The sequence below is a fragment of a genome, unplaced genomic scaffold (assembly GCF_019419815.1).
Source record: "Pyrus x bretschneideri cultivar Hongxiangsu unplaced genomic scaffold, Pyrus_bretschneideri_v1 Contig49, whole genome shotgun sequence".
In the NCBI taxonomy this organism is placed as follows: Eukaryota; Viridiplantae; Streptophyta; class Magnoliopsida; order Rosales; family Rosaceae; genus Pyrus; species Pyrus x bretschneideri.
Genome location: NW_025999786.1, coordinates 1,052,973 through 1,077,924, shown reverse-complemented (window position 1 = coordinate 1,077,924; position 24,952 = coordinate 1,052,973). Strand labels below are relative to the sequence as shown.

General features: G+C 38.0%; 3 protein-coding genes and 1 pseudogene across 3 annotated transcripts; 3 read left to right on the top strand and 1 right to left on the bottom strand.

Annotated features, from left to right (window-relative positions):
- The first annotated feature begins 4,480 nt into the window (after positions 1 to 4,480).
- On the top strand, positions 4,481 to 9,575 carry LOC103956131 (dicarboxylate transporter 2, chloroplastic). Its single transcript, XM_009368075.3, has 4 exons — positions 4,481 to 5,377; positions 6,622 to 6,935; positions 8,206 to 8,654; positions 9,297 to 9,575. The coding sequence occupies exons 1-4, from the start codon at positions 4,562 to 4,564 to the stop codon at positions 9,410 to 9,412; spliced, it is 1,695 nt and encodes a 564-aa protein (XP_009366350.2). The 5' UTR covers positions 4,481 to 4,561; the 3' UTR covers positions 9,413 to 9,575.
- A 4,964-nt stretch (positions 9,576 to 14,539) lies between these two features.
- Positions 14,540 to 17,125, top strand: LOC125470136 (putative H/ACA ribonucleoprotein complex subunit 1-like protein 1). The gene is made up of 4 exons (XM_048568661.1): positions 14,540 to 14,749; positions 15,214 to 15,362; positions 15,458 to 15,573; positions 16,722 to 17,125. The coding sequence occupies exons 1-4, from the start codon at positions 14,626 to 14,628 to the stop codon at positions 16,870 to 16,872; spliced, it is 540 nt and encodes a 179-aa protein (XP_048424618.1). The 5' UTR covers positions 14,540 to 14,625; the 3' UTR covers positions 16,873 to 17,125.
- Positions 17,126 to 18,111: 986 nt separating this feature from the next.
- LOC125470153 lies at positions 18,112 to 20,945 on the top strand (annotated as a pseudogene).
- A 988-nt stretch (positions 20,946 to 21,933) lies between these two features.
- Positions 21,934 to 24,296, bottom strand: LOC125470125 (2-carboxy-1,4-naphthoquinone phytyltransferase, chloroplastic-like). The gene is made up of 6 exons (XM_048568626.1): positions 24,205 to 24,296; positions 23,191 to 23,518; positions 22,691 to 22,797; positions 22,506 to 22,605; positions 22,370 to 22,408; positions 21,934 to 22,292 (listed from the first exon to the last, which is right to left on the bottom strand). Exons 2-6 carry the CDS (start codon positions 23,368 to 23,370, stop codon positions 22,134 to 22,136), a joined length of 585 nt encoding a protein of 194 aa, XP_048424583.1. The 5' UTR covers positions 23,371 to 23,518; positions 24,205 to 24,296; the 3' UTR covers positions 21,934 to 22,133.
- Positions 24,297 to 24,952: the final 656 nt, after the last annotated feature.

Here is a 24,952-nt window from a genome sequence, read left to right as displayed (position 1 = left end):
ATCTGAGCGGCGATGAACACCGAAAAGGCATGCCAAGGACCACAAATCGGCGAAGCCAATTTGTAGCGGTCGGAGGCAGAAAAGGGTGGGGGAAAGGAAGAAAGAATATGTAACAACCCGTCTCAATTTTATCTGAACAAAGGGAGTATTTTCGTGAAATTTCACCTTGGGCTAGATCTTTTTCTTTTACAATTGGTTTTTGGGTCTTAATTGGTGAGCTCAAGGGGCCCACCCCCTGTTTTGTCCCCTGGTTCCCTTTCCCCTTTTCTCTTATTTTTTTCTAAAAAGTCTCTCTCTCTCTCTCTCTCTCTCTCTCTCTCTCTCTCTTTTATCGCACAACTCCTTCACCTTTCTCCCTCTCTTCACTCTCAGACTCCCTCTCCTCGAGCTCTCATCACTCTACAAACCCACCGTCCTCCTCTTTGTGATCACAAACACGCACCACCACCTGCACACCTGGATGGAAAAGCCCCAAAAAACCCCAAGTCGTGCATTGGAAGCCCCACAGTGAAGCTATTACTATTCATCGTCTTCTCCGACGTGTTTCGTATTTTTCCGATGTTGGTAAGCTTCTAGAAACCTTGGGTTGTGTTTTAGGGTTAGATCGAAGGTTGTTTTAAGTGGTGTATACGTGTGAATAGCAAAAAATATCTCAGAGTAGCTTTTCCAAATTTTCCGACAAGCACCGCCCCTTTCGAGGCAATTTCTGGCCAAACCATGGCGAGTTGGCCGGCGTGCAAGGTATCAATCTCTTCACCTCGCCGAGTACTACAACTTTGCTTTTGTTTCACCCAATTTCATTGAGTATTGAAGAAGTTATATCCATTTGAATCTTACCCAATTTCAAGTGACTTCCGAGGCTTTCGAGGTGTTTTCCGGCCAAACCACGGTGAGTTAGCTATCATGCTAGGTACCATTCTCTTCGTCTCTTCGAGAAATATGACTTTCGTTTTTGAATCACTCGATTCAGTTGAGTAACAAAGAAGTTATGAGCCTTGGAAAATCAACCTAGAAACCGACCAAGAGCTTGGCCTGAAAACAGGTCAACCCAACCCGTTTGCCTTGAAACCCAAACGCATTTGGGCTGAGACCTAACCCAATTACCCCAAACCCAAATCCTTTTAAGTCTAAGGCCTTTGAGCCATTCCTGCCAAGCTCAACCCAACCTCCTTTTATTTTATTTTGTTTTTAGTATATTTTTATTATTTGTTTTAAAGGTCTTGGGCTTCATCTGTGAAGGCCCTGAATCCAAACCCATTTTCCCATTTCATTTCTAAGGGCCTTGGGGGCATGTGTTGTTGAGGGCCCTAAGTAAGCCCTAAACCCATTTCTTTTTAAAAAACCCAAAAGGCCTTTGGGCCATTTTCCTTTAGGGCCTTAGGTCAGTGCATCCTAAGCTAACCCGTTAAACCCTATAATCTTAAACCCCATACCTTTTAAACCCTAAAACCCATTAGACCCAAACCCTTTAGGCCTAGACCTGTTAACTTTGACCCGATCTGACCGTTGACTTGGTCAGCGTTGACTTTGACGATTAACTTTTCAGGTTTTCATCTGGGACCTCTCCTAGGCTAATTTCGACGTCCTGAACTCATTTCTGACATCCATTTTCCCAAATTAAGTTGTTTGAGTAGAGTTGACTAAATGTACCCTTTTTATGTGCATAGGTGAAATTAATAGCGTCATTTCCGTTATTCTTGTTTGGTACAGCTTTGCACCAACGGTGTACAGTGAGTGAACCCCTTCTAAAAATGCATGTTTTAATAGTAGAAATGCATACATGAAAAACATGATTTAATGATTACGTTTTACGAAATGTTTTACGAGATAACATGCTTATTGAGGCTAATTTGAATTATTACTATTTTTCTTATAACCCGTGTTCTTTATAGAATATCTGATGGATGACGATATAATATTTAGAACATGTTTCGAACACTTCTTTATAGTATAGATGATGGATGACTTTATACTATGAAGTTGCTGTTCAATATATGTATGTTCAATGGTTTTGTACTTACCTAGTGGTCCCAATTCTGCTATGGGATGAGGGATAGATTCTGGTCCGTCCCGGACAACGATTATGGTGTTGGCATATGGCCTGAAGTGTTTTTCCTCTGGCAATTAGCACAAGGACGGGGAGCTGGCACGGGGCCTGGGGGTGATTTTCCTCTGGCAAATGGCACATAGGCGGGGAGCTGGCATGGGGCCTTGAGGGTTATCAGACACTCACTAGTGATTATTATATATACGAGATATGTTTTGAGACATTGCACGGCATGCTAGGTTTCAGAAAACCTATTTTATCATGATATATGTGTTTTCATAAAACCTGGGGGTTAGTATGTTGATAATTGTTTTATTATATATATATACATATATCAACTTGGTCCACTCATGTTTGTTTTGCGCCCCCTTTAGGACTTAGAATCGAGACATAAAATCCCGGCATTAAGGCACTTCCGCATCGGCATCTTCGAGTCCTCTCGGTGTAGGATCCATCCTTTGTTTCATTCAATTTTATATTATTTCTTTTAGTGTTCTAGTTAGTTGTATGCTCTGAACACGTTCCTTAAATGCACATTCATTATTCTTTTATATTTAAGTCTTTTCTACCCCTTGTTTTCAGCATTTGCACTCAATAAATGGCTTTCGTCACCCTTGGGTGTCGGCTAACACGTGCCGGTATTCGGGGAATATTGGGATCAGGGCGTGTCAAAATAAGAAGACAACAAGAAAGACGGTTGTGGAAGGTGTAAGAGGGTGGGGAAGAGACTAGGAGGAGGAGAGGAGAGGGTGCCGCCAGCCCAAGCCATAGTAAGGGCCATCGGCGGCATTGAAGCTAGGGTTTGGTGCTCTTTCAGAGAGAGTTTTTTTTATTTTTAATTTTATTTAATTTTATTTTTTTATTATCAAAATAAGTTAATTTAGGTTCAAATATTAGATCGACCTATTCATACCGGTTTCGATTCTTATCTTTACATAACTGCCAGAACCAAACCAAATTGTTTAATTTTTTTTAAGTACCCAATTCACTTAACCCATTTTATATATAGACCCAAATGAAATTTAATTAAGTCCAAGCATGAAAGCCATAGCTATACCCTGATGTTTAAAGCTGGCAGTATTGGTTTTTTGTCATCTCTTCCTCTCTTCTTTTGCGCCGCACCGCTTTTTCATTTTCTTCAGTTCTTCTCTTCTTCATTTTTCTTTCTTCAGTTCTTCTCCTCATCCATTATCCCAACATGTAACCTCCATCTCATAATACCCCAAACATGGGTTTTTTCTTTTTTATAAGCTCTGCTTGATGTATTTTTACTGGTTTACCAATATTAGAATTTATTTTATTTTATTTGAGTGTTGCAAGAAGTAGTATTGTTAGTCATTAGTTGAATTTATTTTTCTTGCTGGCACAGGTTTGTGTACATATGGTATGCTCAAGATCGATACTGGGATGGAGTAAAACTAACCTTTTTTGTTTTTTGAGTACATCGATATTTTTACACTAGGGAAAGTGGGAGTTCGGCTAAGCTACACAATGGGCAACCTAATTTGGTATCGAATTTGGCATCCACAAGATTCGAACCTAAAACCCCTCTCACTTCCAAATGAAGGGGAATACCACCAAACCGTAGTGTTGAGCGGCGGAGTAAAACTAACTTGGGGTGGGCATAAAAACAGGGAAGTAAGAAATTTGAGTGGAACACACCGAACTAAACCGTTGATATTTTTCAACTCTAGTTTTGATTTGAGAGATAACTAGGCCTAACCGGACACTGCCCACCCCCCACATAGGGATATAATATCAACAAATCTTCTAATTATTAATCATTATTATAAATAACGTATAACTGGTTGACATTTATAATATTTGCATAGTAGTAGCATCTTCAAATAATTTACAATATATTAATATTAGTAAGTAAAATAATAATTAAAAAATATATAATTGTTCAATTTGATTTTAATTAATTTTAAAATTATCAAAAGTCAAAATTAAACCAAAATTAAAATAAATCAGTTCAATTTGATTTTTAAATTATTCAACTAGATAAAAATTCAACAAAGTGTCATTTAATGCTACGGACTTAATACTACGGTTTAGTAATATTGCTTTTCGATTATAAGTGAAAGATTTTAGATTTGATTTTTACTAAATATGAATTTAAACCACATTATTACTAATCAATTGTGAATTTTAACCCAAAAAAATCCAACCAAACGGTCCAAACCAAAGCCATCAAAACCGTTGAAATCAATTGATGCCCACTCGATTTGGGGTTAGACTCCTTTAAACTTTTACATATAAGAAAAGGGCATATAATAAAAAATAGAAAGAAAAGGAAAATTAAAATTAAAATTAAAATTAAAATTCCGTTGAATTCCCTCCTCACTCACATGAGGATCAGATTCAGATACGCAGTGCCCTCTGCGTCTCCGTCTCTTTCTCTCCCGCCCTTGGAAGCTCCGCCCTTCTCCCACAAAATACACCAAATCCTCTCTCTCTATCTCTCTCATTCCATTTCTCATTCATTGCTCTCTCTCTAAAGAGTTGGCGACAATGGAGAGCTTCGCCCTCCACTCTCTCTCCTCCTCCACCTTCCCTCTCTCTTCCCGCGCTTCCTTATTCCGCCGCTCAAAACCCCTCGTCAAATCCCCACCGTCCATCCATTCATTTTCCTCACTCCCCACCCTCCGATCACCATCCCTCTTGCCCTCAAGACCTTTCATCTCCTTGTCTCATTCCCCAAAACCCAGAAAAACCCATTTCCCAATCCAAGCCTCTCAATCCGCACTGCCCCAAACCACTCTTGCACCACCGCCGGCGCAGCCGCTTCAAGGCGCCAAACCAATCCCCTTCATCATCTCCATCGCCATAGGCATTGTGGTCCGCTTTTTCGTCCCCAAACCAGTCCAAGTCACCCCACAAGCCTGGCAATTGCTCGCCATTTTCCTATCCACCATTGCTGGCCTGGTTCTGAGCCCGTTACCCGTCGGCGCTTGGGCCTTTCTCGGCCTCACCACCTCCGTTGTGACCGGAACTCTGTCCTTCCCGACGGCCTTCAGTGCTTTTACCAATGAGGTGATCTGGTTGATTGTCATTTCCTTCTTTTTCGCTCGCGGGTTCGTGAAGACGGGCTTGGGGGATCGGATTGCAACCTACTTTGTCAAGTGGTTGGGGAAGAGCACACTGGGATTGTCTTATGGGCTGACAATAAGCGAGGCACTAATTGCTCCGGCGATGCCGAGTACCACGGCCAGGGCTGGCGGTGTTTTCTTGCCCATTATCAAGTCGTTGTCCCTCTCCGGCGGGAGTAAACCCGGTGACCCCTCCAAAAGAAAGCTTGGTTCTTATCTGATTATGTCTCAGTTTCAGGTTGGTGCTCGTTCAGTTCCCTAATTTGTAGATATATGAATTCTACATCTTTAACCAATGGATTTCTTCAGTATTTCATATATGGGGTACGGACTCGATAAGATCTTTCATTGATTGTCTCTTTGGATACCTGTAGTATTGTGACTGATCTCACTTTGATAAACTCAGTTAGGAGGAGATTTCTTTTGCACTTTTACTTAAGCTGTTGTTTGTATATCTCAATTCAGTACTTCTCTTTATTTGAACCAAAAGTTGTGGTAAAAATATGGAAAACGAAATGCTCTTGATGTACAATACCCACGGATGCAGGACGAAGAAAACTAGAGCTCTGCAGGGGGAGGAGGAGGGTGGGGAGTTATTGTCTAACTGTTCTTTGCACTTTGCCTTTAGTTTATGCTGAATTTGATGGGAAGAGAACTTTTCCTTTTTCTTCGAAAAACAACTGCGCTTCACTTTATTATTGTTGAATTACCGGAGAATAGCATTTTCGTCATTGTTCCGCCTTTCGTTTCAAACAGATACCACCTCCTTTGCTCTAGTCGTTGTTGAGTTATACACTTGAGAATTTCCTTTTCCCTCTCTTCGTTGCTGTACTATGCTTTATATTTTTAACTTTTGTCTCCTCCTGTGTGTTTGTTTGAAAAAAAAGAGCTTAAGTTCCCTGGTAATTAGCCAAAGTGCAGAGAAGAGCATAAAACTCTTTCTAGTCATGCCCTACATCAGTGGATTGTATTTAAAAATATAGATCCTTTAACCTTTATTTCATAACCTTCTGGCTTCTTTTTCTTTACTCTCCCTAAAAAGAGTTCTGATAGGTTCTTAGTAGCCAGTAGTGAAATGTTTCCTCCCACTTGTCAATTAATCTTTGGACTTGTAAATGGTGGATGTCCTTTTAAAATAAAAAGTAAATAAAACCACTTCTGGTCTAATTCTTGGGCAATCATTGAGTTGGGGCCTACTATAAAGTAAACCTCGGCTACATAGCACACTAGCTTCTCTAATTAAACTTGGATTTAAATCTTGCTTATTATCCGTACAATTGTTTGTTGAAAGAAAGGTAGGAGCTCTCATGTGTGAATTCAGAGATCCAATGTACTAAACAACAGTTTTTTATATTTTCTCTATTGCATTAATTCAGCATAATGTATTACTGTATTAAATATTCTTTCCTTGCTGATTCTATTAATATATGTTATTTGTGTCATCATGTGACTCATGCATCTGTGTTTTCTGATGGGTGACAGTCCGCTGGTAATTCTAGTGCTCTTTTCTTAACGGCTGCAGCTCAAAATTTGCTGTGCCTTAAATTAGCTGAGGAACTTGGGGTGATTGTTTCAAGCCCTTGGGTTTCTTGGTTCAAGGCTGCTAGTTTACCAGCATTTGTCTGCCTTCTAGCTACTCCGCTAGTCTTATACAAGCTATTTCCTCCAGAAACCAAAGACACACCTGATGCCCCTGCTATGGCTACAAAGAAATTGGAGAATATGGGTCCCGTCACAAAGAATGAATTCATTATGGTTTGTACAATGCTTCTTGCTGTCTCTTTGTGGGTCTTCGGGTAAGTAGCTTTTCTGGCTTTGGACTATTTACTATTAATTTTACATGTCCAGTGGACCATAATTGCATATCCTTATTTTTTGCAATCTGATAAATTTTCACCAAGAATAGGACTTTGCTTGGGATACTGGGATGTTTCCATGGACTGTATAATTACAATCATTGAGATTTTTAATGGAGATTTTTATCTTTCATTTAATCTCCTGTTTCTGTAACTGTCGATTCTATTCCCAGCAATGGTTATTTCTCAAGGGCATCTTTAGTTGGTCAAACATAATTTTGTAAATATGACTCTTTTGGGGGAATTTCCTCGACCTGTATCTCCACAAACTTATTTACAGTTTGAACAGGATGAACTTTTTTAAGTGTTATTATCCTTAATGTTACTGGTTGTAGTCACCAGAGGTGAGGTGACGTTTTTTTATCAGAGAGGTAACGTTTCTTAATAGGATAAAACCTACCTATTGAGGTGCTTACTTCAATATGTTTCATCTATCAATATAGTTGTTTTCCCTTAAGAAAGTGACTCTTCAAATGTTACCTACTTTGGCATAACATTATGAAATAGGAAATAGCCTCTGTACAGTTGGGTACATTTGACCTCTCCAAACCTGGTGCACTTGGCTACCCTTTCTTGAAGAATTTCTTGTTCAAAATTTTGTTTCAAATCTGAAATACTGTGTTTATGCGTAGACTCTTTTTCTAGGGGTTTTGTCTGTCCATTTCACTTTGCCAGCTGTGTCTTTTGGTGTCTTGCTAATCATATTGAGTAGAATATTCTGTAACTATTCTTCACATACAGCAAAGGGAAAAACAGAAGATAACAAGAAAGCATGCACAGTTCTTTCTTTAGTTTCATTATCTAGCTGTATTTCCATGGTTACCTATTCGATGTCTTACTTTCAAAAGCTTGCTATTACCAAAGAATTTGACTTGTGAGTTCAAGGATGATGGCTAGTAGTTTTGACCATATGACCTTGATTGTTTGGACTTATAGATGTATTGCGTGTGCCCTCATGTAGTCCATACAATGTCGAATTATGTCATTAGTAATGTTTATTTAGTTTTTTGTTATATAATTTTATCCAAAGAGTCCTTTAGTGCAACATTTTCAACCAAACCACATATTCTTATAGTGATGGTCGACAGTAGCAAACACATTGTGTGTCTGTGTGTGTAACTTCTGTTCATGATTTCCCTGGGAATGCATTTTGTTCTACTAGGGTTCTAAATCTTCTGATTCACCAATTCCTTTCTTTGTTCCCTTGCAGAGATGCTCTTGGTTTAGCAAGCGTTGTAACTGCAATGATTGGCTTATCTGTACTCCTTTTGTTAGGAGTCCTTGATTGGGATGACTGCTTAAGTGAAAAATCAGCATGGGATACATTGGCTTGGTTTTCTGTTCTAGTCGGTATGGCTGGCCAGTTGACAAATCTTGGTATTGTAAATTGGATGTCTAGTAGTGTAGCCAAGACGCTTCAGTCCTACTCTTTAAGCTGGCCAGCTGCATTTGGCGTTCTTCAGGCAGCTTACTTCTTCATCCATTACCTCTTTGCAAGTCAAACCGGTCATGTGGGTGCTTTATACTCTGCATTTCTTGCCATGAACTTGGCAGCTGGGGTACCTGGTGTTTTGGCAGCGTTGGCTTTAGCTTACAATACAAATCTGTTTGGGGCTTTAACGCATTATAGCAGTGGTCAGGCTGCTGTATACTACGGAGGTATGCCCCCTTCCAACATCCCATTCATAAGTTTGGAATTTTTTTTCCCTAAACAATTACATTTCTGTAGTGTTCATTTTCCTTTTTCAGTCACAGTTGCTTCATTTTATTATTTTATGGTCTTTAAAATTAGGGAAAATTGTCTGTATGTCTCTTGAATTTATGTACAAATTTCATTGTCACCTCAGAAAAAGAAATTTAAGAAAGATGTCCTGTTAATTTTTCAAAACCCATGACAACCTCACCCTGTCAAGTTCTCCATTCAAAACATGGCATGTGTGTCGCTCATTCAGGGATATTTTTTATTTTTTAAGGCAAATTTTAGGATTATTCAGTAGTGAAAGGACTCGGTTTCATTTTTTGGATAGAAAGTTTGAAGGTGTTAGCATGAGGTTACAAAATGAAATTGGCGTGTTGTATAAGTTGATGTGACATTGAAATCTTTTGCTTACATTTTGATCGCCTCAAATTTTTTTATTTACCTTCCTCTATTTGTATGACCCTTGCTCTCTCCCTCTCCCCCTTTATTGTTTTGACAAAAGCGCTCAGAAGTCAAGAACATGAAAAAAAAAAAATGGATTGTCTTTATCAGAATCTGTTTCGGGCGACTACTGATAAGATTTTGTTTGTTGTTTCCAACAGCTGGTTATGTTGATCTTCCTGATGTGTTCAAAGTTGGCTTTATAATGGCTTTTGTTAATGCTGTCATCTGGGCAATAGTAGGATCCTTCTGGTGGAAATTTTTGGGCCTCTACTGATTTTCTTCAGTTTCCTTGTAAGTAGATTATTTGGTCTTCCCTGTTATATCATTATTTTCAGGGCAGAATTGAGGCCGTCATTGAGAGGTGAACTTTTGTTTTGGCGGAAGCCGATAATAAAATGTGAAACCATAGGTTTACAGATCATGGTTACCCTTTCTCATATTGATGTTGTTATTCGAGTTCCTTGCAATCGAAACAGGAATTCCAGTGAAATGCTTGCTATGGTCAATGAGATTCCGAGCATCATTCCCGGACTTGAAAAGGGCTAGCATTGCTACAAAGTTATTTACATACCTTTCTAAAGGTTTGGAATCCTGAGTTTCTCTCCTGCGCATGACCAGAATTCAATACATGGAGCAACTCGAACGATACGAATGACTATTGAAATTGAATATCCAGATCGTTTAACACGTTATACTGATGTATCGGTATAACAATATGTGCAAACTATTGATGCAATATCTAATATATGAATGTCGGCGTAACCAGGAGCATGCTGAGGTTCATCGATTACAAGAGCCACTTGCGCAGGAGAAAAAATTAGTCAAAATCGTTAGGGGACAGAGAAGGGACGGGTGGGCAGACAATACAACCTTCTTTAATCCAGCAATGACCCCCTTCAAATGTGGGTTGACGCGAAGGGATCTTTTGATTGCCCAGTGCAAAACTATTTCCCTCATTCAAAGAGATTTGCAAAACTAGGTATTCGAGAGATTAAAAATACACCATATACGTATTATAAAAACACGTGAAAGAGATTTGCAAAAGACTGCTTGGTAGTTATCACGTGGTGTCCTTCCTATCTAACTCTTCGTGATCCATTTCTTCATCCCTTTCTACAAATTCCCTGGAGTTTAAAAGTATCTCACCCAAACATACCCTGAAGGTTCTCTTGGATGGAGGATTTATATTAAGGAATTTGCTGATGATGGGACTAGAGAGTGAAGGGATTTAAGATGATGAGATTTTGGAGTTCCTTGTTTTGGGTATTATGGGATTAATTGGTGTTGAGTTTTTAGTTTTTTATTTTTTATTTTTATTATACATTCGATATTACTAATTTAAACTACACATGAGGGGAATGATTTGAACGCAAAAAACAGTGTCCAACAAGGCAATCTATCACTAGCAGTTGGCGATGAGATTTAAGTTGATGGGGTTTCGAAATTACTAATTTTGCTATAGTAGGATTAATACAAATTAACTAAAAAATTGAAATCTATTAGCAAATTACTATTACGGTAAAATCTCTTGATAATGATACTCTATCTAGTCTTAAGAAAAATAGAGTTTTAACGAAATACTTTCGGTACTGTTCACTTTTAATAAAAAGGACATTTTCACTCTAAAAAGTCATTCCTGATATTATTCACTTGCAACACATTTTTTTTTCATTTTGATTAAAACTCAAAGTTTTAAAGTTTTTTTCATTAGTTTTCCTTACGAAAAATCCAATGGTGGATTGCCTTTGGTGGTTTGGGAATTCATTGTCAACCTATTGCGTCTTCTGTTCAAACCCTCCTATTTCCCCTCTATTAATGTAGGGTCTTTTCGGACCCTGACAAGGCCAAAGAAACACGGGCCTAAAGGAACACTAAAGTTAAGGCCCAAGGAGTATAGAAAGGTGAAGCTGAGTACTTCAAGGGGACCCAAGATTTGGTCTCCGACTGTCTTGTCAACAATCAAGTTGAGCACTTCTCCATAAAGCGCCTTTCGAGCACCAAAAGGCAAGTTGACCGTTGACAGCTTTACGGTACGAGGTCCCAAAAATAAAAGGGGCAAGCCTAGTTAGACGTCAACCTTAATCCACATGGTGGCTAGAATAGAGGCTTACGAAGGAACATAAAGGCTGACATGTAGGACACTCGGGTACAAGTTCCTACTAACTCTAGGCTAAGCAAAGCGCTCGACCGCATTATCCCAAAAAAGGACACAAGTGAACCTGCTCCAATGTCCCCTTATTGCCATATGTCTGCCAAAGAATGAAGGGACAACTAGCAAGTCTAATATGTAGATTTGGCACATTAAATGCAAAGGAAGTAAAAGATTCGAACCTAAAGGTTTCATGGGACAACTTGTATAAGAAGGATAAGTACTCTTTAGAATGGGTCGGACGAATTGAGATAAAAATTGTACTATTCTAGCCGAGCGCTATTTGTAACCTTATTCTCAATCTATAAAAGAAACTCAGTGGATCTAACCTAATTTTGAGGGGTGGACCACTTAAATCATGTGTCTATTCACATTTGTTTGCAAAGCCCAAATCCATCAAGGACAAACACTTGATGTATTCAACTTTTGTTAGCCTCACCAGTTACACGCTCACGTAAAGTTTTTAATTTATTTTTTAAGAAGCAAACTAGTGCAATTCTTTCAACTGTTGGTAAGTACTGTAATTATCAACCCCAAGGGGCTAGTATAGTAAAAAACAAAACAAACAAAGATTTAGAATCCCCAACCTTAGTTCGAATTCCTACGATGCATTCCTTGAGGTACCGATGATATGCTCTAGCACCGTTTGACCTAGAGGCCAAAATTACGTTGACACCTTATAGTGTATGGGGAGGAAGATTAATTTTTCATCAATTATGTTGAAATACCTTTTGTATTAAAATTATATTATTTTGACAAAAAAAAAATATTAATAATCGAATAAAAATATTTGATAATTAACTTAAAATAAGTTTATCTTTTGGAAAAAAATAAAACAACTTAAAAGAAAAAGGTTCAAATAAAAAAAGGATTAAGTACCTAAAATCTCTAACCTTTTAGTGTCATTCGAATTGGTTTCAACCTTTTTAGACATTCCAAACAAGTATCTAACCTATTGAAAATGTCACTTCCATTAAGCCTCAATTAATTTTTGAACATAGATTTTAGTCAAAACCCACCAACTTGATATATTATGGTCAACATTAATAGTTGCCTCAATATCTAATTTCAAGCATAGATTCCATAATATAGAACCCAATGATCAAATTGGTATTGAATTGAATAAAAAATGGACTCAACTTGAAATTACATTAGGAGGGCAATCTTCTAACAAGGGAGAGGGTTAAGAATTTAGATATGGTTTCACAGAGCTTGTTTCTGCTCATGTGTTTTTCCTCATACGCCGATTCTCAACTTGTAAAGCTTGCAGTTCTTCTTTGTGGGTGGTGAATAGGGTGATGGCCGCATCATGACAGTCCATACCATTTCAGCAACCTCCATGACCTTCTTCTTGATGTTAGAGGCTTGAGTTGTACGGTGGAGTTCATAGCCAGCTCTGGCTCAATGTAAGCAAGGTGACTATCTGGGGCCCCAAAAAATTGGGGGCACCAAAAATATTAGAGTACTTTTATATGAGTTTATGTTATATTCGTATAAATAGAAAATAAGATGAATAATAATAATCAAAGTGTTTCTTTAGCGTAAGTGACCCTTTACTACAGTGGTGGAAAAGTGTTGAGCCATTGCATGACAGTGTTAGTTCAAACCCCATCAATGACTAATTTAACATCTAATCTAATAAAATCTTATTGTTTGACAAAAAAAAAGTGTATGCGATTGCGTGTTTGATCCCTTGTAATGTCTCTCTTTTCTTTATTTTTAATTATTTAAAAAAAAAAAACCAACAAATGAACAGTCTTCCCTTTTTTAAGAAAAATAGTAAATGAACAGTGCCACATTTCTAAAAGAATTTAAATTTAAACTTTCTTTATTCATCTCATTAGTGATTCAACACCAATTTTTTTTTTCATGAATCATCAAATTAACATCCAAACTCAAAACCTTGTCATCTTGATTTTTGTATTTGAATTAGGCTTTGATTTTATAAATTAAAAATTGAAAATCATAGAAGAATTGATTTAGTTGATCAATGAAGAGAGAAGATGGAGTATGTTGCTCCTTTTGGATTCGATTACTCAACAAATAGGAATAAGTAAGATGACCATTGCAAATCCACTCGCACCTCTGACATGACTCAACTCATGTGCACAACCCCTGCACAACTTAAGACACATAACATAAGAACAAATAAACACATAAATCAACATTAAAACAAAGGGTCATATGCACAAATGCTTATATCTTTTGTACAAATCTAGGTTTTGAGCGTTAGAAGGTATTCATCTATCAACCTGTAGCTCTCCAAATTATTTTATTTTCTTTTAATCTTGGCATTGTTTATGTATTCAGTCGTGCTCTCTAGATTGCATAGGTTTCCTCCCTTCGATTGTAATCCTTTTTTAGTCCACATATATTATTTTCTAATCATGATATTTTATCATTGTTAATAAAATTAGAGAACTGTAATTAGCACTTCAAAAATCTCATTCTACACTCCTCACAAGTATATTTTTCCTTCTAATTATAGAAAGTTTGGAGTGCCAAATGAGATTTTTGGAGTGCTAATAACAATTCCCTAAAATTAATTAATTTGTAAAAAGAATGTTTATTAATCAATCTACAAAAGGCACCATAAATTTCACCCTGGGCATTTGAAAACTCAGAAACGGCCTTGGTGGAGTTGGTGGCTTTGTGTTGAGTTTGGAGGTGATGACATGTGGGGGTGGTGGTGCTAGTTAGTTGGTGGAGGCTATGTTTCCATGACTTCTATTTTTTTTTTTTTTTTTGAACAAACGATATTATCTACACTAAGAGAAGGGGTGGGCTTAGCCTCATAATAGACTAGCAATAATATGATTCAAATTCACCTTTGGTGAAAATTGAACCTAAGACCTTTCACTTACAAGTGGAGAGGAATACCACTAGACAGTAGTACTAAGTGGTTACTTCTATTGATTTTGGAGACAAAGTAACTCCTAGTTAATTTAACTGATTTTTAACTGGAACTTAATGGATGTGACATTTTAATAGGTTAGTTACTTGTTTAGAATGATCAGAAAAGTTGAGACAAATTTGAAATGACACTAAATGGTTGGGGGGGGGGGGTGGGGGTTAGGAACTTATTCTAATTTTTCTAATTTGAAATAACTAAATTTGGGCCGGCCCGTTGAGTGACATGACCCAAGCCTGCGGAATCCATGTCAAAGCAGGGGTATTTTAGTCATTTGAAGACGGAGCATGAAAAGCCCTAGACCCACATGCTAAAACCCTAGGCCATTCACTAGTTCATTGTATTGGAAGCCGAAGCCACTCTTCCGCCAAAACCAACACTCTCCCTGAAAGCTCCTCCTCCTCCTTCCTAAATCACCCAAAAAACCATGCGACCTCCCAGAGGCGGCGGAGGGTTCAGAGGCTCCCGCGGGCGCAGTGGTGGTGGTCGTGGGTTTAACAGTGGCGGTCGCGGTTTCTTCCGCGATGAGGGCCCTCCTTCCGAAGTCATAGGTCTGTTCGTTTTTCTTCCAAAACTTATTTATTTCAGCTTCTGTGTTTCCGTTGAATGGAAACTTATTGATTTTTGTTAAATTTTTTGGGTAGTTCTTCCATTTTAGTGGGGGATTTGGGTTTCCGTGGAGGTTTCAATTCTTTGGTAAGTTTGTCATGAAACTATATGTTCAACTTCTGTGGAATTTCTAAGTTAAACAGAAATCTTGGTTGGTAAAATATGTCTCACTCTCCGCAGAAGAAAAAACGAAACACCCAATTTGCTGTTTTAAGTATTATAATGCGATGAGTTCTGTTTGATTTTATTTATTTATTTTGAATTCCTCAACCAACATGTTTTGTTTTCTGATTTATATTTGCGTTGTTCGGTTGTTATTTGGAAGGCATGTAGATTTCAAATTCTGTTACTTTTTCTCATTAGATGGTTTATTGATTTTTGTAATGTTGCCTTTTTTGGTGTGCAGAGGTTTCAACATTTGTTCATGCATGTGAGGGTGAGGCAGTCACGAAGCTCACGAATTCGAAGATACCCCACTTTAATGCCCCAATCTATCTGCAGAACAAGACTCAGATAGGGAAGGTTGATGAAATATTTGGTCCGATCAATGAATCTGTGAGTCCTCGTGTGCGCTGTTTATGATGCCAACTCATTGAAGCTTGTATTTTAGGTTTGGATGTTTAATATGGTTTCTTTTGATGCAATTGCAGTACTTTTCAGTTAAAGTTATGGAAGGCATTGTGGCGACTTCGTATTCCCAGGGAGATAAGTTCTATATTGACCCAATGAAGCTTCTTCCTCTTGAAAGATTTCTTCCACAGCCAAAGTATGATTTCTTACTTTCACATTATTTACGTTGAATTTCATGTTTGAGTTGTGATAATGACAAGGTTCCGTACTTTAATTAGACAACACGTGCCTTCTAATGAACAACTGCAAGTAGTAATATCATTCCGTGTTACTTCGTGCCCCCTTTATTCTTGGAAGGGGTTTATTGTTAAGATGACAGCGCCGTAAGTTATTTTTAAGTGTGGCAGCATAAACTCGTGTTGTTACTAAGATGACAAATTCAGTCTTCTATACTGTCAACTTGAGGTCAACCTTTGTTTCCAAGCTAGGACAAGCGAAATGCTAATTCGTCTACCTTAGTTTTGGTCACATTGCTAGACCAAATTCTACTTATTATAGATAATAGATATCCCATTGGTTCCTTGGGGAGTTTCTCAATGAACTCTTTATTCTTTTTCTTATCTTCAAATGTTATGTTTGATAAAAACAGGAGTTGGCTGATGGAATGTTTTTTATTTCAAAATACGCATGGCTTTCAAGATTTTTGTATGATCTTTCAAAAGGCTTATTTTGAACTCTGTTATTTTCATTTGACATACAATGTCGGAAAATACTCTTCAAAATGGTCTTGTTGATGGACTTAACTATGCCATTCAGTGAACACATGAGCTAATTTTATGTGTGATCCTTGTCTCTGATATATTCATATTCATCAGGTCCTTTCCTTGTACTGTGTCGAGTGACAATTCCTTGTCCCTAAAAAATTTGGACAGTTTCCTTCAGTTTACTTTAGTAGATGCTTCTTGAAGAGTTCATGCTCGGCAGGGTATGGTGCTCTCATGGAAGAAAAATCACGAATTATATATTTAATCTCGTTGTTGTCCAATTGTCCACAAAGAGGAGCTTTCGTCTCAGATGTACAATAAATAAATATTCAATTTTTTTTTTAAATAATCCTTGTGATATTGAGATGCCCTCTGTGAGTTTGCTTCATTGTTGATGTATTTAGTTATTTTTCTCCCTCTAAAAGTTAAATTTTGGTTCTTTCTATGAACATGGTTTTTTTGTGGTAATCTGTTTTTAGTAGTGTTAGAAATGTCTTCCATTATTCATCTGAAGTAATTGTCCTATTATTCTCATTATGAATTCTTGCAAGTGACACATGTATGGGTGGTTTTGCTGCAGGGGACAGAAGCCAGCATTTTCTCGAGGCGGAGGCCGTGGAAGGGGTACTCCGAGGGGAAGAGGTTTTTCAAGGGGAAGGGGTCCTCCAAGGGGAAGGGGTCCTCCGAGGGGTGGTAACCGTGGTGGCTTCAGGGGGAGAGGGAGATTTTAGATTAACATTTTGTAATATTTCTAGTGCCCTACCCACTTTGCGTCGTGGTTTTAGCATGCCTAGGGCTCACAAGAATCACAATTTCATGCTGATTATGGTGGTTGACATGCGGTTGATGGACTATTTATTTTCCTTTTGTATTGTAGTTTTATGATCCTAGGCTCCTAGCTGCAACCGCGGTGGCTTCAGGGGCAGAGGGAGATGTTTGTTTTGAATTTAAGAATTCTTCTATTAAAATGATCCTCGTCTACAATGCCTTAGTAAAAAACACAAATAGATTTCTTTCTAATGAGGAGATTGGATAATTTGTAAGGATTGCAAAGTTATAATGGGGGAGAGTATGGCTAATCAACATTGTTGTTGGTGATGGATGTACATTTTGAAAGAGATAAAAGAAAGAACAACACCCTTTAAAAGACAAGGTACTTGCTCAATGCGTTTGGGATGTAGAGGGGAACACTAATCAAATGTGAGATTCTCGTGGCTAGTTGTATCTGAGAAGTAGTTGGAAAATGGGTATTAGGAGAGCTTGAGAGCAGTTCCACCAGACACAAAATTGCCCAGCATCCTATCAATTTGCTCCAGCCCGCAAAACAACCTGGCACCCAGCCCAAGCTAGGCAACAGACCAGCCCATTTCGGATAGACTCAGAGGCCGGTCTATTTGGCTGGCACATGCAGCACACTCGCGACTGGGCCTGAATAGGAGACAAGGGTGCAGGCGGCGGGGCCCGCTTGTCAGCCCACTTGTGTTCACCCGGATTAGAGCTACGTGGCCCTCCTCAGTGCTGTTGGATTTCCAACGGCTAGTTTTTGTAGACCATTGGATTTTCAACGGTAAAAAAAATTTAAATTTGACTTTTAAAATGGACCATTCGATCATAGATCAATGGTCAACTTTTTTTCACCAAAAATAAAAATAAAATAAATAAAAAAAAGGCCCAACGGTCCAGATTAATTAACTATATTAAAATTTATTAAAAATTATGAAAAAATACAAAAAAAAAATTAAAAAATACAGAAAATTTTTAAAAAAGTTATTTTTTTTTCTATAATTACCTAACCCTTATCTTCCACCTTACACCACATTTCAATATTTTCTGCACTTTCTACCAAAGCTTTCATATACTTTTTGTGTGAAAAAAATACCAAAAAGCTCATCCTTAATTTTTTTTGTTCATATAAATCATACATCCCTACATCCATCTTCATCGTTTTCAAATCTTGAGTTTTTTTTACAATGTCTTCTTCAAGAAGAGTGCATAAACAATTTGTGGAGCAACAGAAAAGATTGTTGGCACAACAAGAAGAATTGATCAGTCTTGAGGAAGGTGGAGGTGGAGATGAGGCTTTCGCAATGGAGGAGGACTCGGATGATGACCATAGAAGGCAGATGGCCTCACATTCCCGCCGTGTCATGGAAGCTGTGGCTCAGATAGCCAAACCCAGACGTACCGCAAACTTCGATAGAAAAAGGGAAAGACGAGGTAAAGATCTCTTGGAAGATTATTTTATTCCCAACAGTGTATTCCCTGATCATGTTTTTAAACGTCGTTTTAGAATGCAACGAAGTTTGTTCAACAAGATCATGAGTGCTATTTGCAACCATGATCCATATTTTGTGCAAAAAGAGGATGCTTTTTGTGTTCTAGGTCTTCTTCCAGAGCAAAAAATTACGGCTGCCTTGCGAATGCTTGCATATGGACTGTAGATCAAGTGGATGAGATCGCGAGGATGGGAAAAACAACTGTTCTGGAGTCCCTGATGCGATTTGGCTCTGCAATTGAAGCCCTGTACACCAATGAGTACCTCCGAACACCCACGCCAAGGGACATGCAAAGGCTTCTGAGGAAGGGTGAGATGCGATGCTTCCCTAGCATGATTGGAAGCATTTACTGCATGCACTGGACTTGGAAAAACTATTCAAGTGCGTGGTAAGGAGCTTATGGCGACAAAAAATGAGTCAAAAGTATCATTTTGGAAGCGGTGGCTTCATTTGATACATGGATTTGGCATGCTTTTTTTGGTGTTCCAGGAGCTCAGAATGACCTAAATGTCCTTGCTCAATCTCCAGTGTTCGACGATCTGCTGCAATGAAAATCGTCCAGATGCACATATTGGGTTAATGGCACTAAATACGACGGAGCATACTACCTTGCAGACGGATTTACCCAAGGCGATCTACGTTTGTCAACAATGCCACATCCACAGACTGAAAAAGAAAAACACGTCGCAAAATGTAAAGAAGGGTGTAGGAAGGATGTGGAGCGTTGTTTTGGTATCCTGCAAGCTCGTTGGGCGATTGTCAGGTCTGCTGCTATAATGTTTAATGTCGAGGCTCTTTGATCCATCATGATGACGTGTATTATTCTCCACAACATGATTGTGGAAGATGAGTATGATTATGATGCCATCGATGAATATGAGCCGGATCCGATGAACAACTCAAGAACACGTATCTACTGTGCTCATGACCGGACCAAAGATCTCGTGCAACACGAGCCGTTGGAACAGGATTGACGTTACAATGAATTGATTATTCAGCGGTACACTGATGTGCAAGAGCCATACTGGCACGTAACCCGGCAGAATGACTTGATTGAGCACCAGTGGAGATTGCAAGAAGGTGAAGATAATTAAAATAAGCTTGTGGTTGAAGAATAAAGTGTATTTTGATGAGTTTATGTAATTTTATTTTAGTCTGTTTGTTTTTTAAGTTTATTTGATGAGTATGTAATTTTATTTTAGTTTGTTTTTTTTAAAGTTTATTTGAAATTTTATCCAAAATTGGTTAAAAATCTTATCCGAAAATAAAACTATTTTTTTAATTTATTCTTTTAAAAAAAATATAAAATATTTTAAATGGGTTGGGTGCTAGCGCATTTTGTAGGGGTCGAGATCGTTTGTGCGATCGCATTTTTAGACTGGGTGCCAGGGCATTTTTTTAGGGGTGGAGATGCTTTGGCCTATTACTGTTCACTTGAGTGGATAAATGCACTGGGTGCTGGCGTAAAGTCTTTAGGGATGGAACTGCTCTGAGGCTTTTGCTCCACATCAAAATGAATTTGGAAAAGGGGTATTAGGAGAGATTAAGAGTTTTGCTCCACATCAAAAGGAATCTTAGTAGTGGAAGGTGGAGGTACAAAAAAAAGCTTGGGCTAAGAAGGAATTTTGTAAAGCCTTATACAAGGACAAAACTGATGAAAACTATGAGATGTATAAGATATCAAATAAGGAAGCAAAGAACGCTGTGAGAAAAGCAAAGCTAGTGGCTTTGGACGACATGTATAAGCGATTAGATACCAAAAATGAGACATGGATATCTATAAACTGGCTAGAACAAGGGAAAGGAAGACAAGAGGCTTGAACCAAGTAAGATGTATCAAGGATGAAAATGGAAATGTTCTAGTTAAAGATAGATGGATAACTTATTTTCATAATCTCTTCAATGAAGAATAAGACATGAGTACTTCTTTAGGTGAGTTGAATAACTCGGAAGAGTGTAGAAATTACTCATTTTATTGTCAAATTAGGGAAGAGGAAGTGGTTGTAACTTTGAATAAGATGAAACAAAGAAAAGCATTGGGTCCCAATGATATACCGATTGAAGTGTGGAAAGTCTTGGGAGAGACGCGTATAACATTGCTCACGTATCTTTTCAATAAGATTTTGAAAATAAAGATGCCTAATGAGTGGAGAGAAAGCACTTTAGTGTCTATTTACAAGAATAAGGACCACATACAAAATTGCATGAACTATTGCTTATTAAGTTAATGAGCCATACAATGAAGCTTTGGGAGAGGGTAATTGCGCATAGATTGAGGCAAGAAACACGAGTGTTAGAGAATCAATTCGGGTTCATGCCATGGTGATCAACGATGGAGGCAATCTATCTGTTACTATCTCTTACGAAGATTGATGCAACGATTAGAGATATGAAAAAGGATTTGCGCATAGTCTTTACAGATTTGCAAAAAGCTTATGATAAGGTCCCAAGAGAAATTCTTCAGAGGATTCTAGAGAAAGAAAGGAGTACAAGTAGCATATATCCAAGCAATAAGGATATCGAGGTAAAGTAGAAGGGACCACAATTAAAGATAAGATGAAAAAAACAGTTAAGACGGTTTGGACACATGAACTGAAGACCTATAGATGCTCCGATTAGAAGATGAGACTATGATACGAAGGCGGATGGTCAAATGGGTAGAGGAAGACCTAGGAAGATTTAAAAAGAGATTATAAGAAAAGATATAGAGTACCTTCAGCTAACGGAAAACTTGGCACAAAATCGAAAATGACATTCTAGGATTAATACAGCCGCCCCGCTTAGTGGATAAAGCTTGGTTGTTATTACCATTGTTTGTCGTCTAGTTAGGGTTTATGTTAAGCTTGCGATTAGCTTAGTTCCAATATCCTTGTGGATTTGATATCCTTACTTGTGTACCACTAAACCATCAACTCTTGTGCACTTACAAGAATACAAAATTTTTGGTCGAAAACTCAATACGAATTTCAAGTCTTGAGGGCATTATATTGAAAGAAAAATCTCCATTACATTGGAGATATTTTGCCTCGTATTGGACTCGACTAGTTAATGGCAGTCGTAACTTGCAAAAGACAATGCATACATGCTTGTTTTCCCAAAGAACAACATGTTACTCTGCCACTGCATATACAGACTGAGGTTGCAAAACTTTATGAGAAACCAAAAATTGAAGGAAGGCCAAGTTTAGGGAACATTCTCGATACAAGGAGTCCTGCAGCTAATGCAGTTCCAAATAAAGAATGCAATCTCACACAGTATTACTTTGCTATGAATATCTTATGCTTGTCCTGTAACAAAAAGAAATTTCTTATAAGCTTGCAAATCCACAACAACCTAGAGCAAAATGAGCAGATGTTGTCATCCCTGTCACTACACCCTGCGTATTTTTTAAGCGACAGGAATGACACCATGCGCCATTTTGCAGTAGAATCATACAAAACGGTTACAACAGAACCCGGAGAAATTTCAAATCTGGGCATCCTGCATTGTACGCAAGTTTAGTACTCACATTGTGGTTTTCTTCAACAAAACTAACCACCAATCTTGCAATTGGTAAGGTCAAGCCAGATAAATGTAAGAATCTACTAGGCACATATATACTAGGAACTTAGTTCTAGGGCACCCTTGATGGTAGTGTGCCCACTTGGTGCCCAATGTTCAATGGGCACCTTTAAAAGGTGCCTAAGATGCAATAGGCACACTTTCAAAATAGTGCTCTATGCCAAGATTTCTAGTAGTGACTTCACAAAACAGATGTAACTTACGATACAAGAAAGAGGAAGAGCGCTGCTCAGACCAAAACTGAAAGTAAGAACATATAGTCCTATTACTGTCAATTTCACTACCCCTGATCCTCTTTTGGTGCCAAGCCTAACCTGTATACGAATAGACATACAAATTAAAAAGATCAACGGTATGTTTATTTTGTAAGGTTTCAGTTAAGTGTACCTACCAGAAGGGACATTTTTCCTACAGCCCGGTCTCCTTCGATCTGAGTTGCATTGCACGACATTCATGTCAGTTGACACATTGACATGCATAAACCAGGAGAGCTCAAAACTTTCTCAATATAGCAAAATGAAAACTACCTGATGAAAGTGACTACAGAAGAGGATCAAGGCTGTTGCAACGCCAATAAGGAGTGATGCAGAGAGAATCGGAGCAGTGAAAGGTAGATGGATAACTTCCCTGTCAAGACAACCAATATTAATCAGGGTATTAAAGACTAGAAAAACTTAAATCCAGATCCATGACATTATCAAAGTTAGTTAACCTTGTGCTGCCTTGCAACAAATAAAACGCGGTAGTAGCGAATGGCCCAAATACTGCATAACACAACAGCTCTCCCAATCCCTTGTAACTTAACCGAAATGGTGGGCACTGCAACCCAACATCAGAACAGATATGAACGCATGTTGTCCCATGCATAGAAAGAAATGTATGCTATCACTGACCACTGAGCAAGGAACGAATACAAATAGGACTTGGTTGTTACATGTATTAGTGTTCGACATGAGCAAAGAGTGAAGATCGGTCATGTTGTATTTTGAATAACTTTTTGTATTTAATCACACAAACATTATCAAACATGCTTAGGAAATTCACACCGAAAACATGCTTTGAAAACTCAACTAATGCTTACCCCCACCTATAAAATTGTAATTTTCTAAGGATTGGCTTGAATTTTCATTTCCTAAAGAAGATAATCAAAGATATATACATATTTGTTGTTCAGATTCATTTACTTGGTCTCACATGCAGCATTCTACTCACCTGATATATATAACCAGAAATGACTGCACAACCGAGTAATAGTATTGCGCGCATATTTCCTGCCTTAACAGGTACCCAAGCAAGCCCCAAAAAGCCAAGAGCAAGTAGCAAGTATGCAGAAACAAGAGTGCCTGTACGGCTTGCCAAGCACATTACAAAACAGAATCGGAAATTAATCATGACCACGACACATGATTGCAGGAAAACACAGACAAATTGTATTCATCAACAGAGAAGAAAGAAGAACAAAACTTACCTGCCCAACAGATTTACAACTGATTCTTTCTTATTTACGTCTGCTCCTGTATCAAAATCGTATACATCATTGCTGCATATTGAAAAACGAAGATGAGATTTTTTGACCGTCCAGAAGTGAAGAAAGGAGTTAACACATTTCGAATATCAACATGATGAGCATGCAGTCTGCCAATAGTGGAAATCTTAGAGTGTAATAAAATCTTAACGAGACATTCAAGTGCTAAGAGTCTACTTAGTGTTCATGTGTAGGTTGACATACTTTTCTTGCAAAAAGGGAGCTGGAAAAAGAAAAGGAGCCCCCAGTCTGAAGGCGGAAAGAGATTCTCCTCCATACCATAAAGAGAAATGGAATTGTGAGGAACACAATATCAACAACAACAAATTCATACAGAGAGCCAGTTCCAAGTTCCTTGGAAATTACCCATCGATCTAAACCATATGTAATGAGACAAGTCATCATGTTAAGAATATATCATATCTTCAATGTCTCAAGAAAGCTCATATGTTTTGCACCTTGTGAAATGGATATGACATAGCTACTACATTAACCTAACCGTGTATGTAACTTTGTAAGTATGCATCCTCCAAACATAGCATGTTTGTGTGGTAGATGTAGTACATAAAATTTGTGCGTCATGAAAAAACAACCCACTCATTGGATATAATCTGCCAAATTCAGATCTATGCTCAAGCTTAATGAGACTCAAGATATAGCTGAACGCTCGCACTCTGGAAATAATTACTATGTATGTATACCTAAAGTTGAGCCATGTGATGATAAGAACTGAGGAAACCAAACGAATAGAATAACGCCAAGCTGAAAACATGCCTGTCTGCAAATAAGCAGCTGCACTACCTACCTGTTTAAGAAAGCAAGGCATGGTGAAGTGAGTCAGTAAGAGGCGGAGAGGTGTATATCATTTCAAGCTTTGTGAAAAAAAAAACAGCCAATAGCGTAATAGAAATGACTGCATTAAAATGAAAACAATATATGTATATATATATATATATATATATCTCTATATATATTTAAAACAGGAAACCTTAATATGATGTTTGGTAGAACCAGAGAGCTGTATGCATCAGAAGAGCTCACCGTGAGAGGAATCAAAGCAACAGAGTATATTGGTAACTTTATCGCTCTCCATATCAAGGTTGCTTAAGAAATATCCGCTTCCTTATCCTCTTCTTGGTGGATGGTGTTGTTAGAACAATAGCTAGACTTATTGCTGACAAAAGCCTGTCCACAATGTTGCCACTGCCGCCTGATTTCTAATTCTCTTCTAAGAAAAACTTTTCGAGCATTACAGGAGAGACATGACAATGTTGCAAAGCCACGATAATGCTTGGGAAATGAGTAATGTCAATACAATTATAAAGAGAATCCTTGGAAGTTTCATCCATTTTTTTTCCCATTGTTTGATTCGTGATTTGATTTGATTCGAGCAATATTCTAATCTAATCTAAACAACGACGAAAAGGATTCATGTCAATACTTATCAAT

Bases quoted from the DNA above. Each gene is read 5' to 3' on its own strand.
- LOC125470125 (XM_048568626.1), bottom strand. From the start codon at position 23,370: ATGATTAATTTCCGATTCTGTTTTGTAATGTGCTTGGCAAGCCGTACA. The intron at 22,606-22,690 runs GTTAACTAACTT...TTGTCTTGACAG, and splicing joins TTGTTGCAAGGCAGCACAAG to GGAAGTTATCCATCTACCTT. The intron at 22,409-22,505 runs GTAGTTTTCATT...AATGCAACTCAG, and splicing joins TCTGTAGTCACTTTCATCAG to ATCGAAGGAGACCGGGCTGT.
- LOC125470136 (XM_048568661.1), top strand. From the start codon at position 14,626: ATGCGACCTCCCAGAGGCGGCGGAGGGTTCAGAGGCTCCCGCGGGCGC. The intron at 14,750-15,213 runs GTCTGTTCGTTT...TTTGGTGTGCAG, and splicing joins CCCTCCTTCCGAAGTCATAG to AGGTTTCAACATTTGTTCAT. The intron at 15,574-16,721 runs GTATGATTTCTT...GTTTTGCTGCAG, and splicing joins AGATTTCTTCCACAGCCAAA to GGGACAGAAGCCAGCATTTT.
- LOC103956131 (XM_009368075.3), top strand. From the start codon at position 4,562: ATGGAGAGCTTCGCCCTCCACTCTCTCTCCTCCTCCACCTTCCCTCTC. The intron at 5,378-6,621 runs GTTGGTGCTCGT...GATGGGTGACAG, and splicing joins TGATTATGTCTCAGTTTCAG to TCCGCTGGTAATTCTAGTGC. The intron at 6,936-8,205 runs GTAAGTAGCTTT...GTTCCCTTGCAG, and splicing joins GTCTCTTTGTGGGTCTTCGG to AGATGCTCTTGGTTTAGCAA.